General features: G+C 50.0%; 1 protein-coding gene and 1 pseudogene across 2 annotated transcripts; both read right to left on the bottom strand.

Annotated features, from left to right (window-relative positions):
* Window positions 1–10,790: 10,790 nt before the first annotated feature.
* LOC147966087 (strigolactones hydrolase CXE15 pseudogene) lies at window positions 10,791–12,867 on the bottom strand (annotated as a pseudogene). Its single transcript, XR_015608736.1, has 2 exons — window positions 11,584–12,867; window positions 10,791–11,257 (listed from the first exon to the last, which is right to left on the bottom strand). The product of XR_015608736.1 is annotated as a strigolactones hydrolase CXE15 pseudogene (transcript).
* Window positions 12,868–17,659: 4,792 nt separating this feature from the next.
* LOC147966086 (uncharacterized) lies at window positions 17,660–18,465 on the bottom strand. Its single transcript, XM_087530714.1, has 2 exons — window positions 18,109–18,465; window positions 17,660–17,947 (listed from the first exon to the last, which is right to left on the bottom strand). Exons 1-2 carry the CDS (start codon window positions 18,463–18,465, stop codon window positions 17,660–17,662), a joined length of 645 nt encoding a protein of 214 aa, XP_087386840.1.
* Window positions 18,466–18,905: the final 440 nt, after the last annotated feature.

Here is an 18,905-nt window from a genome sequence, read left to right as displayed (position 1 = left end):
CATGTATTACGATTTCCGGATGATACAATTAGAGCATGAATAATAGACAATTATCATGAACAAGGAAATATAATAATCATTTTATTATTGCCTCTAGGGCATATTTCCAACAAGGACGAGGGCCGACGGGGGCGGATACCAAAACCATCGCACTATATAAGATGCAATAATAAAAGTAAGAAAATAATACAAGTATCTATGTAAACATACAAGAATTTTTTTTCCTTTCAAAAAGAAGATAAGAACAAGAGGCTCACCACGGTGGTGCCGGTGATGAGCTCGGCGCGGGTGATCGACGGTGGTGAAGATGGGGACGGGGCGTGAAGGACCGCTAAACCTAGACAAATATTGAGGAAAATGGAGCTTGAAGGTCAAGCTTGGAGAGGAGAAAGCTTAAGTAGTGTGGCTCGGGCATTCCATCGAACACCTTGTGTGCATAGGAGGTGAGCTAGAGCACCACCCAGCCCTCTCCCCCTCGGCCAGAAAAAACAGAGCGGTGTGCTCTGCTCTTACGCGAGGGGGTATATATAGGCACCTCATTGGTCCCGGTTGGTGGCATGAACCGGGACTAAAGGGGAGCCTTTGGACCCAGTTCATACCACCAACCGGGACCAATGGTGGTGGCCCAGGAGCGAGGCCATTGGTCCCGGTTCGTCCCACCAACCGGGACCAAAAGGTCCAGACGAACTGGGACTAATGGCCCACGTGGCCCGGCCGGCCCCCTAGGCTCACGAACCGGGTCCAATGCCCCCATGGGTCCCGGTTCTAGACTGAACCGGGACTAATGGGCTAACCCGGCCTGGACCATTGCCCCCTTTTCTACTAGTGCTTGCTCCCTTTGCTCCTGGAGTCCAGAAGGTCACCTTGAGGCGCCTCTGGGACTATCTCCCCCCGGTTCGGTGCCCCTTGAGACAATACCTCGACATTGTCCGTAGGGCGGGGAGAGGAGGTGGATGGAAGTGGATCGCTATCCATATCCGACGAGTCCAAGGAACCGTCCGACGAGGATACGTCGATACGGGCTCGGGGCGGACTGCATAATCATATTCGACGTTAGGAGAAGCAGTGCAACAAGAGTATGCTATGAGTTACTCTGGTATCCGAATACTTACGACTTCGCCAGGGGCTTGGCCATGCGTAACCACTCGTCTTCACCGTCAGCGGCGGTGGTGGAATAGTCCGGAAGGAGAGTCCTTCCCTTCTTGGATCCTTCGGCCTCCCCGGTTGGGGCGGCCTTCCTTTTCTTGTCTCCTCCGGCTGGAGGGGGAGAGTCTTCATCTTCCTCCTCATCGTTTTCATGGGAGGAGTGTGTCTCGGAGTTATTGGACGATGAGTCCGATACGACCTAGCGCCGGGAACTCTTTCGGGTTCCCTTGGCCTTCTTCTTGGTCTTCTCCGGCACCTCATTAGGAGCCGGAGTCTGCATCTCCGTCAGGAGAGCGTCCGCAGGGTCTTCGGGCAGAGGGGCCGGACAGTTAATCTGCTCCGATGTCTCCACCCAGTCCTGTCGAAGGCATGGGAGCTCAGACCCCGCACATGGTTAAGCTATGGGAAATAAATACCCTACCAAATGTACAGAACTTACCGGATTCGCAGGGCGCTTCGCGCTTAGCCCGTGGTCCTCGATAAGAGAAGGAGGGACCTCGGCGCCCTTGAACAGCACCTTCCAGACGTCCTTATGCGTCGTGTCGAAGAGCTCACGTAGAGTCTGGTGCTGGGCCGGGTCAAACTCCCATAAGTTGAAAGCCCGTTGTTGACACGGGAGGATCCGGCGGAAGAGCATGACCTGGACTATGTTGACAAGCTTAAGTTTCTTGCTTATCATGTTCCAGATACACTTTTGGAGTCCGTCTAGCTCCACCAATGAACCCCAGGACAGGCCCTTCTCCTTCCAGGAAGTGAGCCGCGTGGGGATTCCAGATCGAAACTCGGGGGCCGCCACCCAGTTGGTGTTGCGCAGCTCGGTGATGTAGAACCACCCTGATTGCCACCCCTTTATGGTCTCCACGAAGGAGCCCTCAAGCCACGTAACGTTGGGCATTTTGCCCACCATGGCTCCACCGCATTCCGCTTGTTGGCCGCCTACTACCTTCGGCTTGATATTGAAGGTCTTCAGCCACATGCCGAAGTGGGGCCAGATGCGGAGGAAAGCCTCGCACACGACGATGAACGCCGAGATGTTGAGGATGAAATTCGGGGCCGGATCATGAAAGTCCATCCCATAATAGAACATAAGGCCGCAGACGAATGGATGGAGGGGAAACCCCAGTCCGCGGACGAAGTGGGGGAGGAAAATCACCCTTTCGTGAGGTTCCGGGGTAGGGACGATCTGCCCCGCGGCTGGCATCCGGTGCGCGATATCCGCAGCTAAGTATTCGGCCCCACATGGTTTTTTGATGTGTCCCTCCGTGATGGAGGAGACCATCCACTTGCCTCCCGCTCCGGACATGTTTGGAGAGAGTCGAGGAGAAGGATGTGGACTTGGGCGCTGGAGCTCGAGTGCGCGAGAATGGATGAGCAAGGAGGAAGAAGGCGTGGTTAGAAAAAGGTGAAACCTAATCTCTTTATAAGGGCAGACGAAACTATGCGCCCCCACCAGCCTGGTAAAACTCGCTTATCCCCCAAGCGTCATAATTGATGCGCGGTTGGGTTACCCACGTCCGTATTGATGGGAATCCCGTAATAAGGGGACATGATCTCTGCTTCGACAAGACGTGCCAAGAAAACCGCCTCGCGAAACACGCTGAGATAGGTTATGAAAAACGATTCGAATAAAGACCTGGCTGTGGTGTGATGTCACGCTACAGGGTACGTCAGCAGATTAGATTTGTGGAAATATTATTCTCCATACCGTGGTATGTGGAACTTGTTTTGCAGAGCCGGACATGATCCTCGTGTTCAAAATCTTCTATGAAGTATTCGGGGGAGGAACCCGCCTTGCAATGTCGAAGACAATCTGCGTGTCGGACTCATCGTCATTGAAGCCTGGTTTAGGGACTACTGAGGGAGTCCTGGATTAGGGGGTATCCGGACAGCCGGATTATATCCTTTGGCCGGACTGTTGGACTATGAAGATACAAGATTGAACACTTCGTCCCGTGTCCAGATGGGACTCTCCTTGGCGTGGAAGGCAAGCTTGGCAATACGGATATGTAGATCTCCTTCCTTGTAACCGACTCTGTGTAACCCTAGCCCCCTCCAGTGTTTATATAAACCGGAGGGTTTAGTCCATAGGACAACATACAATCATACCATAGGCTAGCTTATAGGGTTTAGCCTCTCTGATCTCGTGGTAGATCAACTCTCATACTACTCATATTATCAAGAATAATCAAGCAGGACGTAGGGTTTTACCTCCATCAAGAGGGCCCGAACCTGGGTAAAACATCATGTCCCCTGCCTCCTGTTACCATCCGCCTTAGACGCACAGTTCGGGACCGCCTACCCGAGATCCGCCGGTTTTGACACCGACAGCAGGGGCGACGCCGGACTGTCCTCCAGCCGAGGACGCGGATGATGTATCCGTCACCAACTCGGAAGTGGAGAGTGCTATGAATCATCGGCATCGTCGGGCCATTTTACAAGATCTTGGCTTTTCGGAAGGGTCGTTTAACGCCTTCAACGCAGCCAACGCATACATCCGGGCTGCTAGAGATGGGATTAGCAGGGCTGCAAAGCAACATTTGAAAGATGTGCAGGTAAATTTGCCTTGTTTGACTATGATAACCATATGCTAGTAGCCCCCGAGACTTAAAGGAGTTGAAACAACTGATTTAAGGATCAATGTACAACCAGGTGCTTACGGAGAAGAATACCCAGCTGGCTCAGGAACTAGAAAAGTGTCAGCGCCAGCTGCTTGCTGCTAACGCCGAACTGGAGAAATACAAGGCATCTCCAGGTAATGTTTTCCTCCATCGAAAATTCATAAGGCTACACCAATAGTGTGAATCTTGGTTCTAATCTTTGTGTTGGGTCATTTAGACCAAGTTCGAGAGCAGCTTGACGCCGCTCGAGACGAAGAACACGGGGCCAAAAAGCTACTAGCAGCAGGCGAGCGTGTATTGACAAAGGTTGTTGAAGAGAAAAAGAAACTCTAGGATTCGAACATCAACCTACGTGAAGAACCGAAATATGTGCGAGCGCAACTAGCCGACTCTGTGAAGGAGAACAAGAAGCCCCGAGGCGGCATATTCAGTATGTGGCCACTTTTGTCTTATAATAGTTTGGAGGTGGCGGTAGCTGATATAGCTGTAATTGTAGATGTGTTGACGAACCGCCCCGAAGAGGAAGTGTCCGGATCATCAAATGATCTTCTGCAGGAGCTGTCGCAGTTGCATGAGCAAGCTCGGTGGGCTATGTGGAGTGTAGCCAAGGCTTTATGGCCATCCGACTCCCCCCAGGAAGCATGGAAAAGATGGTAGAGCTGTTCAAGGGAGCGCAGCGGCGTATCCGGCTGTGGAAGATACCTGCCTGCCGAGAGGGTGCGCGAGAGGCCTGGGCCATGGTGAAGACGCGCTATACCAAGCTGGATCCTAATCACATGGCTCGTGCCGGGACGGTAGGGCTGAATGGGGAAGAAATTCCCGTTAGTATAGTATATGGCCAAGTAGAGGTGGCCGCCAAATATTCCCAACAGGATTGTAAGTTAGACTGCCTGTTGGAAGGTGTAGAGGAAGTGGTGTTCGAGTTCAAATGATTGTGTACTTTCCTCATCTAGCTGAATTGTATATCATTTGTCATGGCAGACCTTTTCGCTTCAACCTCCGGACTCTATGGTGTGGAGTGTTTCTGAATACCGTCGCGGCCGAATAGGCTGGGGTATGCTTGGAAAACTAGGCATAGGGGACATAGTTGCTTGAACAGACAAATTGTATCCGGCTAGCTATGTTATATTACATTAGGGTCGTAAGAAACATCTTCCAAAGAGAATAGTTCCGTTAAGGGCTCCTTTCCCTGGGTGTGCATGCATTTAATGTACATGTCCGAATTGTGATGCGAGCACCACAGTATGTATAACTTCTGGGGGTGCACAATGGAGTGAGTTTAGAAAACATCTTTAATTCACCGACCGAATATTCCCTTAAGAATGCTAGCTTTTGGCTTCACCTAGTCTGAGGTACACATCCGGATGACCCGGCAGTAACAATCGCAGAGGTGCTCCCTTTATGCCCTAGCCGAACTAACGAGAACGTAGGGCATAAACACAGGAGCCAGACAACCTTGCTTGGCCAAAACTTAAGTCATACCGATGCATATAGTGGCGAAGAAAAGGTACATATGGAAAAACTCATATGTGAGGAGCTTAATGCTCGAGAAATGACAAGTACTTCTGTCCGAGAAGCCCCCAGGTACAAGTAACATACGTGTTTAAAGATGTATGTATCGATGTTGTGCGTCTGGCCATACCGAAGCTTTAAAGCAAGAAAGAAGTAAATAATCGACAAAGAGAGAGAGAAAAAATAATGGAATCTACAGGGGAGGAGGAGACGAACACGGGGTTCGGCGCTAGGCATAGAATCTTCGGAGTCTGGCCGCGTTCCAGGGGTTCGGCTCGAGGCGATTGTCTGATGCATCGCGAAGAAGGTACACCCCTCCGGTGAGGAATTCGTCAATTATGAAGGGACCCTCCCATTTGGGCTTGAGTTTTTCCTTTTTCTTCTCCGGCAGGCATAGAACGAGTTCGCCAATGTTGTAAGTCTTGGCCCGTACTTCTCTGCTTTGATATCTTCGAGCCTGCTGTTGGTAAAATGCTGAACGGGCTTTTGCAACATTGCGTTCCTCCTCCAGGGCATCTAGGCCATCCTTCCGATCAAGCTCGGCTTCTCTCTCTTCGTACATATGCACTCGGGGTGAGTCGTGAATAATATCGCAGGGCATTATGGCCTCTACGCCATACACCATGAAGAAAGTTGTGTATCCGGTAGTGCGGTTGGGCGTGGTCCGCATCCCCCAGAGTACGGAGTGGAGCTCCTCAACCTAGTGCTTGTTTGATTCTTTCAAGGACCGCACTAGTCTGGGCTTGATGCCGCTCATAATGAGACCATTGGCCCGTTCGACTTGATCGTTGGTTTGTGGGTGGTAGACGGAGGCGTAGTCGAGTTTAATACCCAGATTAGTACACCAAGTTTTTACCTCGTCGGTTGTGAAATTGGAGCCGTTGTCAGTGATGATGCTGTGTGGGACACCATAACGGTGCACAACGCCGGATATGAAGTCTATCACCGGGCCGGATTCGGCCGTACTGACCGGCTTAGCCTCTATCCACTTAGTGAATCTGTCCACCATTACCAGTAGATATTTTTTCTTATGGCTTCCCCCTTTAAGGGGTCCGACCATATTGAGTCCCCAGACCGCAAAAGGCCAAGTGATGGGGATTGTTTGTAGGGCGGTGGGGGGCATATGGCTTTGATTGGCAAAGAGTTGGCATCCGGTGCAATGTTGGACAAGGTCCTGTGCATATGCTCGGGCCATCGGCAAATAAAATCCTGTACATAAGGCCTTGCTAACAAGGGCCCGAGCTGCAGCGTGGTGACCGCCGAGTCCGGCATGGATTTCAGCCAAGAGCTGCTGCCCCTCTTCCTCGGATATACATCGTTGTAGGACTCTAGTGGCGCTTTTCTTGTAGAGCTCTCCATCATGAACCTTGTAGGCTTTTGAACGCCGGACAATGCAGCGGGCCTCATTCTGGTCCTCGGGAAGCTCTTTCCTGTTGAGGTAGGCCAGGAAGGGTTTGGTCCATGGGGCAATGACTGCCATGATGAGATGCGCCGATGGTGTTATTTCGATGGCTGAGCCCCCGACGACGTCGGTGTTTCTAGGATCTTGGATTATGTTTGATTCCAGATTTGTATTGCTGTTTTTCCCCTGCCACACCACGGATGGCTTAAAGAGCCTTTCCATGAAAATGTTAGGTGGGACGGGTTCACGCTTAGCGCCGATACGAGAAAGAACGCCCGCCGCTTGGTTACTTTCTCGGGCCACATGATGGAACTGGATTCCTTCGAACCGGTTCGACATTTTGATGACTGCGCTACGATACGCTGCCATCTTTGGATCTTTAACATCGAAATCTCCGTTTATTTGACATATTGCGAGGTTCGAGTCCCCGCGTACCTCTAGGCGTTGTATGCCCATGGAGACAACCATCCGGAGACCATGTAATAAGGCCTCATATTTAGATGTGTTATTGGAGTCTGTGTATAGTATTTGGAGAATGTACTGGACGATGTCTCCCATAGGGGACGTTAAGACAACCCCCGCTCCTAATCCTGCTAGCATTTTGGAGCCGTCAAAGTACATGAGCCAATTGGAGTATGTGTCGTACTCTTTAGGGAGTTCGGCCTCTGTCCATTCGGCGACGAAGTCGGCCAGTACTTGGGACTTGATTGCTCGACGTGGTTTATATGTAATATCGAATGGGAGGAGCTCGATGGCCCATTTGGCAATCCGGCCTGTAGCATCGCGGTTGTTTATGATGTCATTGAGGGGTACTTCGGAGGCCACCATGATCGAACACTCCTGAAAGTAGTGACGGAGCTTTCGGGATGCCATTAAGACCGCATATGCTATTTTTTGATAATGAGGGTACCAGGATTTGCATGGTGTAAGGACAGTGGATACGTAGTATACTGGCTTCTATAGGGAGAATTTATGTCCGTCCTGTTCTTGTTCGATGACGAGTACGGCGCTCACTACCTGGTGTGTTGCCGATATGTATAATAACATCGGTTCGCCGGCGTTTGGTGCGGCCAGTATTGGATTGCTTGCAAGAAGGGTTTTTATTTCCTCCAATCCGGCTGTTGCCGCATCCATCCACTCGAAGTGGTCGGTTCGCCGTAGAAGGCGATAGAGTGGCAGTGCCTTTTCTCCCAATCTGGAGATAAAGCGGCTTAGAGCTGCTACGCAGCCCGCAAGCTTTTGAACTTGCTTAAGATCTGTTGGCCTAGCCAGTTGTGACAGAGCTTGGATTTTGGCTGGGTTTGCTTCAATTTCTCTATTGGAGATGATGAAGCCCAGTAGTTTTCCAGCGGGGACGTCGAAGACACACTTTTTCGGGTTGAGTTTAATGTCATATGCCCGAAGGTTGTCGAATGTAAGACGTAAGTCGTCTATTAGTGTTTCGACGTGCCTGGTTTTGACGACGACGTCATCGATGTAAGCTTCTACTGTTTTGTCGATCTGTTTCTCCAGGCATGTTTGAATCATGCGTTGGTACGTGGCACCTGCGTTCTTGAGCCCAAAGGGCATGGTGTTGAAGCAGAATGGCCCGTATGGGGTGATAAATGATGTTGCGGCTTGATCAGACTCCTTCATTTTGATTTGATGGTATCCGGAATATGCATCGAGGAAACACAATGAACCGTGTCCTGCAGTGGCGTCGGCGCCTTGATCAATGCGGGGGAGTGAGAAGGGATCCTTAGGACAAGCCTTATTGAGGTCTTTGAAATCGACGCATAGGCGCCAGGATTTGTCCTTCTTTGGTACCATCACCAGGTTTGCTAGCCAGTCCAGGTGTTTGATTTCTCTAATGAATCCAGCCTCGATGAGTTTGGCCAGCTCTTCCCCCATTGCTTGTCGCTTGGGTTCGAAAAAGCGCTGCGGTGATTGCTTGACCGGTTTGAACGCCTTTAATATATTGAGGCTATGTTCGGCCAGCTCGCGTGGGATCCCTGGCATATCTGAAGGGTGCCAGGCGAATATGTCCCAGTTTTCGCGCAGGAATTCTCGTAGTGCGGTGTCAACTGTTAGGTTCAGTTGAGCTCGGTAGATGCTCTCTTCTTAGGGTTTGTTGGATGGACCTGGAATTTGACTATTTCCTCTGCTGGTTTAAATGATGTGGATTTAGGGCGTTTGTCGAGGATTAAGTCGTCCCTGTCCACCGTGGAGCGTAGTGCAGTTAATTCATCGGCTGCGAGGGCTTCGGATAGCTCCTCCAGGGCCAGGGATGCGGTTTTATTTTCGGCACGGAGTGCTATGTCCAGATCACTGACGAGAGTGATTATACCGTTTGGTCCGGGCATCTTGAGCTTCATATACCCGTAATGGGGTATGGCCTGAAAGCGTGTAAAAGCATCCCGCCCCAACAGGGCGTGATACCGCTCCTAAAAGGGGCCACTTGGAAAGTTATTTCTTCGTACCGGTAGTTCTCCGGCGTGCCGAATACTACGTCAAGTGTGATTTTGCCCAAGCACCACGCCTCCCGACTAGGAATAATTCCTCGGAAAGTTGTGTTGCTTTGCATGATGCGGCTCCTGTCTAGTTTCATTTTATGGAGTGTGTCCTCATAAATGAGGTTTAGTCCGCTGCCGCCGTCCATGACGACCTTGGTAATTCGAAACCCGTCCATGATGGGACTGGGGACTAACGCAGCTGGTGCTCGCACTATTCTGTACTTTGGTTTGTCGCCGGCATTGAATGTTATAGCTGTGTCGCTCCAGGGGTTTATCGTAGCAATTTGGCAGACTTCGGCGAGCTCGCAGAGCGCCCTTTTGCGCTTGTTATTTGAAGCGAATGTCTCAAAGACCGTCAATACTCTTGAGTTATCGTCCACTGGGGGGTGCCGTTCTGAGTCGTCCTTTATAAAGATATCCTCACCGCTTTTGGCTACCTGCCGTAGTATCCAACATGCTCTAAGGCTGTGGGTTGCCACGGTATCCGGTGTTGTATGTATTTTGCATGGGCCATCGAGCCACCTGGTCAGAATGGTGCCGTGCCGCATAGCGGTTTTGTGTTTCTTGACTGTTGGACTGGGCGTGCCGCGAGGGTGCGCCATTTTCTCCTGTAGGGGGAGTTGAGTTGGGACTGGCAGTTCCCAGCGAGCTGCCTGAGTTTTCCAGGTGCTCTCCATCGCTTTGTATTTTTGTACGATTGTTGCTAAGTCAGCGAATTTCAGTATGCGGCGGCGATTGATGGCGTTGAGGATTCCTTCGTCCGCGCAATTGTTGCAGAACGCTGATATTGCGTCCTCGTCACAGCAATCTTTTACCTTGTCTTTGACAAGGAGGAATCTGGCCCAGAAGTGGTGGACTGTTTCCTGAGACTGCTGTTTTATGCTCACGAGAGTGTCTAAATCCGGGTGGGTGGGTGGAATTAAATCCAAACCCCGACCCGACCGATTATCCGAAGTCTGATGATCTTCTGGGCTTAACAGTCCGGGTTCCAGAATACCTTTTGATTGTTTAGGACCGTCGTCCGATGCTATGTTCGGAAGGTTGGTCGCATCCTTTCGCGGGTGGGTATCCGGCTTTTCCTGGTCGGCGATCTGGACATAGTCTGTCTTCAGTATAGAAGAAAACTCGTCGTCCTGCTCCACGACTACCGCAATCTGGTGGGTGACCGGTAGGGTCTCGACTTCTCCTTGATCGGTTTTAAGCCTGATCCAGTCGTAGTTTGTGGCTATTCCCAAAGCGGCGATGCGATCTAGGAGTTCGCTCAAAGACGAAAGCTCTGCCGGATCCATCTGCTTGGAGTGCTCGGAGTTGATGCGAAGAGGGTTTTCAATGGCCCGAGAGGTCATCGTCAGCTCAATGGCCGAACGGGCGATCATAGTAAAGCCGCCCAACCGGAGGGTTTGGCCCGGGGCCAGAGCTCCTCCAGGGGTGATGTTGTCTTTAAGGACAAGGCGAGCCATTGAGCCTTTTGTCGACGGCATAGTGGAACTCTCAATGAAAGCACCAATATCGGTGTCAAAACCGGCGGATCTCAGGTAGGGGGTCCCGAACTGTGCGTCTAGGATCGATGGTAACAGGAGACAGGGGACACAATGTTTACCCAGGTTCGGACCCTCTCTATGGAGGTAATACCCTACGTCCTGCTTGATTGATATTGATGAATATGGGTGTTACAAGAGTTGATCTACCACGAGATCGTGATGGCTAAACCCTAAAAGCCTAGCATATATGACTATGGTAATGAATGTGTCCTTTCCAGACTATCCCCTCCGGTTTATATAGACACCGAGGGGATGTAGGGTTTACATAGTCGGTTACATAAAAAGGAATCTTCATAGTCGGTCGCCAAGCTTGCCTTCCACACCAAGAAGAGTCCAATCCGGACTCAGGTATAATCTCCTGCCTTCATGTCTTCACAGCCCATCAGTCCGAGCCACCAGATAACAGGTCGGACGCCCGAGGACCCCTTAGTCCAGGACTCCCTCAGCGGGCTCGAGGGACGGAGCGGAGAGCGCGGAGCTACAGAGAGCCTCCTATGGCCTTGGAAGGCAGTGCTCTGTGTTCGTCACTCTCGCTTATCTCAACATCTAAGCATGACACATTGCCATACAATTATGAATGAGATAAGGTCCACCTCAACTTGCAATCATACATGAAAAAAGATCCACCATCACATGCAACCATGCATGCTTGGGAAAATATTTTACATTCTATTATTCTACTTACATTCAATAAATATTTTACAACTATATACATAATAAAATACAATACTCTTAATTTTGATTCACACGATATTAATCTATATATTTATATATTTCACACTTAAATATCATTGAAACATATTGTAACCGATTCTCAATCAACACGACTGGTATCATTTAGTTTAATGCAAGACGATGCAGACGAGCCGAACCTTGACGTACTTTCTGGTCGTGTCGCCTCAACTGTCGACTGTCTTGTACACCAAAACAGGCACCTCTGCACATGTATGTACGTACCGAATCAAGCCGTCTTTGGCGCCGCGACGGCGACGCAGCTGTCGACAACGAACACGCTGACGAGCCGGATCAGCTCGCCGGTGGTCTCGGACCACGGGTCCTGCGTGAAGAACCCGTGTGGGTCGTTGGGGAAATCCACGACCTTCACCGGCTTCCCCATCCCGGCCAGCCGCTCCGCGTAGTCGACGGTGCGGTCGTGCAGCAAGTCGGTGCCGCTGGAAACGACGAGGACCGGCGGGAACTTCACCGAGCCCAGCCCAGGGCTGTCCGCCCCGAACGGGTTGGCGATCGGGTGGTCCCTGCTGGCGCCCTCCGGCAGCGAGAGCCGCCAGAATCGGTCCAGCACGGCCAGGTTGAGGAACGGCTCTTCCGCCAACGGGAACTCCACCGCCTCCGACCGCGTCCGGTCCACACCGCCGAAGAACGGCATGAGCAGGATGTAGCCTTTGATCGTGATCGAGTCGACGTCATCGCCGTGTTTGGGCGTGGCCGACCCGGCGCTAACGGCGAGGTGGTGCGCTAAGGTCCCGCCCGCCGAGTCGCCGGTGACGAACACGCGGCCAAAGTCGGCCGCCTCCGTGAGCCACCCGTCCTCGGCCTCGGTGCTCACGGATTGCTCGCGGAGCCATTCTAAGAAGCCTGCCGCATCGTCGAGGGCCGCGGGGAGGCGGTGCTCCGGAGCGAGGCGGTACCCGGCGGAGAGCACGACGGCGCCGGCCTCCGCGGCGAGGCGGAGGCAGAAGCTGTGGAAGTTTCCCCACGTGCACGAGCCGAGACAGAAGCCCCCGCCATGGAAGTGGACGAGCACCGGCAGCTTCCGGCCGGCCTGCTCACCGCCGCCCGACGGCTTGTACATGCGGACGCGGAGGTTCTTGCCCTTATCGTAGACGGCCTCCTTCCACTGCACGGAAGGGTGGTCGCAGGGGAAGGTGACGGGGCAAAACTCCGGCGGGTCCGGTGACCGGACAACGGTGCCGTCGCTGAGTACACGGAGGATGCCGTAGAGATCCTCCACGACGTTTGTGTCGCCGGAGGCAGCCACGGCGACCGGCATGGTTGGCGTGTCAATGATGTCCGAGGCTCCGTGCACACTTGCGCGTTGTGCAAAATATTTACAATTAGAAATGACAGCAAATGCAGATAGCTACGTAGTCAAAAGAGTTAGTAAAGGAAGGCTTATCATGTTGATGAGATTAGCAACCTTAAGCCCTCTTATATAGCCATGTCATCTCGACCTCGACCAGTAATTACTCCATGTTTTAAGCTCTCCAAGGGCTAATATATTCGTACCTCAAAGAAAACGTTACTTACTTTACCACTTAAAATTAATAATAAGAAGAAGAAAGAAGGAAAAATATCGGATTTGCTAATCTAACTCCCACACAAAGAAAAAAGAATTAACAAAGTCGCATCTAACTCCCGCACTAATTGATTTTACGCAGAGTATCTTTTTATTTGATTAATTTACGGTTAATTTTCAGTTTTGACTTTTCATGCCGCCACGCATGACTACACTTAAGATTCACCCATTCCTGCACAAGTGCAGTTGCACATCCGTCGGCTTTTGCATTTTCTATTTTACTTTTGTCTTTTTGCATGCACTCTCAACTGCCCTTACACACGCCCACTTGACATCTTGCAAACTTTTTTTTGCAAATACGCAAAGCTTGTGTGGCATTTCATTGATAGAAGAAAGCAGAATGAGTATAGAAAAAATACGACACATGACACATGCGCAAAGGCATGAGCATGACACCATGAGCAGAGAGACAGGGGATGCTCGGCCCGAATAAAGAAAGAAAAACACTGCTAAACCCATGAAGCTTAGAACTAGGGACGAAAGTCGGACCAGTGAGACATCCAACATCTCAAAAACCAAACATCGGATACACCTCAAGCAAACAAGATAGCGCCTCCAAGAAGAAAAATGACCTCGTGATGCCAGCGGCTTCCAATCCGAAGAACCAGACCTGGGGTTTCCCCCGGTGCTCGAAAAAAGGCACGGATAAAGGCCATGGCAACGCCTCCAAGAAGGGAAACAATACCTGTGGGTGTCGCCGCTGCCAACATCGGTAAGCTGAGCAGGGATCTATGGCCTAAGTCCGAGCAGTCCCAATGTCGCCGAAGCATGATTCCGAAGATGATGAAGTCAGGCCACTCGTCAAGACCACTAACTCAGGAGGGGTGGGGCTGAATCTGCCGTCGGGGGTGGCACTTGGCGCCGCCGAAAAGACGTGAGCTTTGGATTTGCCCGAAGGACGAGGCGGCAAGGTAGACGGGGGCGGAGTGATGGAGCAGAGAGCCGACGTGAGGGAAGTGGTGACTACCGGCAACGCCGGCAAGCAAGGAACTACAGAAGGAGCACAAATCCGAGCCGCCGACGACAAAGCCACCGAACCACCGACGGCTAAAGGAGCTGGAAGGACGCAGCACCAGCAACACCGGAGCCGGAACTACATCGGTAGAGGACGCCAGCGAACCGTGGACGCTGGAAGACGTAGGTCCAGAGCCACCGGGACCGGGGCAGCGCCGACAAGGAATCCACGACGAAGAGCCAAGCGCCGGCAAGGACATCTTGCAAAATTGCGGTGGCACATCCAAGTATTGACGCGCAACTTAGTTGCACGCCTACTAATTATGCACAACTGCATGTCCATCAAACGCGCTTGCTGGCTTGATGGTTGTGCGCAACTGCATGTCCACTAGTGGCGAAATTGCACCCCCGTGCGTAGCTACATTTATTATTCTAAGTCATATCAGAATTTAGCTTCGTTGGAGCTCCATTGTTGGTGTTTATTTGAGAGGAGGAAAAGCAACATCCTGGAATTGAAACGCGCAGCGTTTATCTACATTTTGTAATACAACTTATGTACAAAGGTTGGAGAAGAAAATGCCTGGAAGGAAGGATCCGTGATCACGAGCAAAATATTATCAGCAAAAAGTTGTGGCGGATGGTAAAACAAACTAGGTAAGGGGAAATACACTTGGTTTCTGGTTGTACATACACCCTATATGAGGGATGATAATAATTATAAAAAAGGTTAAAATAGTTCATAAGTTTTTTTGAATAAGCTTAACTTTCATTTGCACTAGTATAATAAATTTTCACGAAATAAACAACATTGACTTCAGGGATTATTTGATATTATAGGTCACTATTCACACTATTTTGGCCAAAAAATTATTTTTTAAAGATGTCAAAGGGGCTTTTTTTGTGGAATTTTTTTTCACAAGTACAATGAAGAGTCAAGTTTATTGCAAAATATTTTCAGATTTTTAAATTTTTATTTAATTACTAATATCTTTTTCATATAGGATGTAATACACTCAGGAACCAAGAGTCCACGTCCGCTAAGTGAGTATAATCTTTACACAAGACAACGCAGCCCATTTTGAAATGTTCGTGGCTCTATCTGAATGATGTAGGCATGCATAGCAGCCAGGCTAGAACCTAGCAATACTCACGTAAGAAAAGCATGTGCTTAGTACCGATTGCTACACGGTTAATTTATAATCCTGCATGATATAAGCGTGTCTAGGGCAGCTGCGTAGGATGAAAATCCGTCCAAAGTCAAAAGCATAAAACCCACACTTTGTCTCTGGGCAAAAACTCAAAATAGGCTCTCGTCCTGTTTTAAATCAAGCCACAAGCAAAAAAAAAAAAAAACCAATTCAGCTCTTGACAACATATGCTCCTGCCCACCAAAAATATTTTTTGCAAATGTGAAAAAGTTGAAAAACATAGATGTGTTCACTATCACACTAAAATGCTACGTGCAAATTTTTAGGAGAAAACCTTAAGAATTTTGTTGTGCAAAAAAAAGTCAAACGATAAATGTTACCTTCAAATGTTACACTTATTTTATTTATTTTTTACCGACGAAACACTGTCATCCTGTTTCATATGAAGATTATCAAGCATACTTGTTACACTAACATGAACATCTGAAAAAACAGAATTTTTAAATTTTATTTATTACTTATTTTGAATTTACTGTTCATTAGGGAGCATATGCACCCTAGAGCCAAAACAGCCCTCCCACAAGGCCAAACATACAAGGTGTTGAAAAGATCCACATACAAAAGAAGAAAAGATACGACAAAGAAAAAAAAAGCCAAAAAACACTAGCAGTACATTGTTGGATGTCGGCAGCGGCACCAACCAGAAGCACTACAACTTTAACGAACCTAAGAACCAAAGACCGACGAAATCACATCTTCTTGATGAAACTGTTGGAAGTACAAGCAAATTATTACGAAATTTAATCCGAATAAACAGAAGATAAATCATGACTAATCATGCGAACTAGCATAGCAGATGAACATATCACATCTAGGACACATACTAAAAGCATGAATTTTACCACGATCTCGAACAGGAAGGATAGAATCACATACGGTGCAGCGGGTGCAGCACCGCCGGTGTTGACGTTGTCGCCCATGTCGTCGAGGACGAGGTTGCCGATGTCGGGGAAGAAGTCGTCGTTCGCGAAGTCGTCGCTGCCAGCAGTCGCGCGAGTGCGCTCCCCAAAAATCTGATCGCCCCTCTCCCGTACAAGATCACGAGAGGCGGGGTTCCGGAGGCCTGCTGTCCCTTCTCGCGTTGCACGCCGGAAGGAGGGATGGAGAAGACTTGCTTGGCGGCGCAATGATCTGGAACGGTGGTGAGAAACCATACGAAGCGACGGCGGCTAGGGTAGACGTCTGTCTGACTATAACGTGCATAGCTCTGTCCTCGGCTCGGCTCAATCCCGCAACCCGCGGCGCGTCGTGACGAGGCGAGGCGTGGCGTGGCGAGGCGAGGCGAGCGAGGAGGAGGAGCGCGCGTGTAGGTCTCCTCTTCTCATGCTCATACAAGTGGTAGAAGAGCTCACCTTATAAAGAGGTGCAACTCTCTCTCAACTTCCGGGGTGGGACTAAACTTTAGCCTCACTCACTCCACTCACATGTGTGCATGAATGGGCCAAGAGAATTTCAGAATTTAGTTGGGCTTTGGGCCAAAGGCCTACTAGCAAAATTCCAACAGAAACCACCAGACCATGCCTCCAATGCCCCATCAAACCGTCACCGGGCAGAGTCCTCTGCCCTCCCGATCTGGACTAAGGAGCGTCGCTCCTGTTGGCAAATGGAAGTGGGCGGGAGACCAAATGATGTGGTCACGTGTAGATGTGAGGAGAAAAACAGGAGCACCCACCACCAACACCTAGGGCGTGTTTGGTTACATTGCCGATCCAGCCTGGCCCGACGAGTCTGGCTCTATTGAGCCGGTGCTCTATTGAGCCGGTTTGAGGGGATGCAGGCCAAAAAATCCTAGATGCACATAGTTTGATTGTCTGCATGCCCCTAGTTGCATGAGACAATCATTTTCGACCCGGCGTTTGGTTGCCCGCATTTCATTAGGCGCACATATGACATGGTGTTTGGTTGCAACCTGCATAAGGTGTTGTCACCACTTCTAACTAGTGATGAGCTTACCACATAGAATCTAAACATGTAGCGCCATCTACTTAAACAAATGACAGTACATCCTAACTACTATCAAATGATAGTTCAATTTATTAAGAGCCATTGGCTAAATAGGGGATAGTTCATCGGTGTTGCTGCTACTAGATCTGCCTCTTCCTCTTCCTCTTCCTCTTCCTCTTCTTCTACTTCTGCTACTGCTACTGCTACTACTGCTGCTGCTTGTTGTTCTTCTTTCATCTTCTTCAAATCCTGCACTGACCTCTGTTAAGCCACATCGCCTCTGCCCACTCCAACATTTTGTTCTTCCAAGCGTCATTATCAAATGCCTCCACACCATGGCCGGAGCTAACAACATTGTCAGGCTCGACATCTTCCTCCTCAGGCACGTGTTCATCAAAGCCCCACTGGAGGATCCAGTTGTGCAGAATGCAACAAGCAAGAACTAGCTTAACCTGAGTGGAGTATGGGTGGAATGGCTTCTGATCCAGGATCTTAAACCTATTCTTCAGAGCTCCAAATACCCTCTCAACAGTACATCTCATGTGCAGTCCTAGGATAGTTCCTACCAGAGAACTCGTTGAGACGGTACCTTGTTTTCCTGAAGGGTGGAAGAATACCCGGCCGACATGCATAGTCAGCATCTCCAAGGTAGAACTTGCCGTCGGGGATGTTGATCTCATCAGGTCGACTCATGTTGTCAGTGAGAATGTTAGCATCATGTGCTGACCCTTCCCAGCCAGCCAGCACATATGTGAACTTTAGATCAAAGTCAACAGCAGCAAGCACATTCTGGCTTGTGTAGTGTTTCCTCCCCTGTATGCTGCAGAATGTGACCTAGGAACTCTGGCACTGACATGAGTACCATCTATTTCCCCAATGCAATCCTGAAAATGGCATCACAAGCCTGTGTTAGTGCTCAACTTGAACAATACAAGCATATCAAGCCATGAAAAGTGTATATTGTCAATGCTCACCTTGAAGTATGGATACCATCTTGGGCTTCCGCGAATCTTGGGTGGAGTCTGACCAGATGGTCTCCTGATCATCTCTCCTCTAAGCTCCCCAATGGTATAAAGCACTTGCTTGAAGTACCTAGAGATGGTCTCCATTGATCTCCTGAATGTGTTGTGAATGACCCTGAACCTCTGGTTATGGCCAACAACATGGAGGAACATGGCCAATTGCTCTTCCACACTGGTGTTGATGCTATCTTGTAGCAGCCCCCTGCTCCTGAAGGTCTCAACAAACCTGGCAAATGGTGCTCTTTTCATTCGAAGCATCCACAGAGCCTCGACGTCATTGCAGTTGTAGATGTAGTTCAGATTTTGCATCCTCTACTGTTTCCGGGGAAACAATGGACCATAGCGGATCAAAGGTCTCCCAGCACGACGAACAGCTCTCTGGTGCATGAACATGACCCATGCTTGAATCACATTAATCAGTGCTGCTGCCTGGATTATCAGCCTCATCCGTGCGTCCATAACCTAATCGACATCGACGGTTCGTTCAGTGGGAAATCGATCCTACACCTAGCTTAACGGCCTAACCACTGAGCTAACAAAGGAGGGAGGGGGTGCTGCTTACCGGCATCAGAGACGAGGACGGCGTAGGGGGAGCCATGGCACAGACTAGGTGGACCAAACGGTGGCCAACATCAAGGGGAGCACCAGATCCGCCACAAACGCCGCCACCGCCTATAGCGCATATCTGAAATCGCAGCCACTGCTGGTGGTGAGGCAGTAGGGAAATAAGGGGGACAGTGGCTATGGGT

This window comes from Triticum urartu, chromosome 6A (genome assembly GCF_056163025.1).
Source record: "Triticum urartu cultivar PI428250 chromosome 6A, HENAU_Tu73, whole genome shotgun sequence".
NCBI lineage: Eukaryota > Viridiplantae > Streptophyta > Magnoliopsida > Poales > Poaceae > Triticum > Triticum urartu.
The sequence above is the reverse complement of the archived record's forward strand: the minus strand, read 5'-3'. Positions and strand labels throughout refer to the sequence as shown.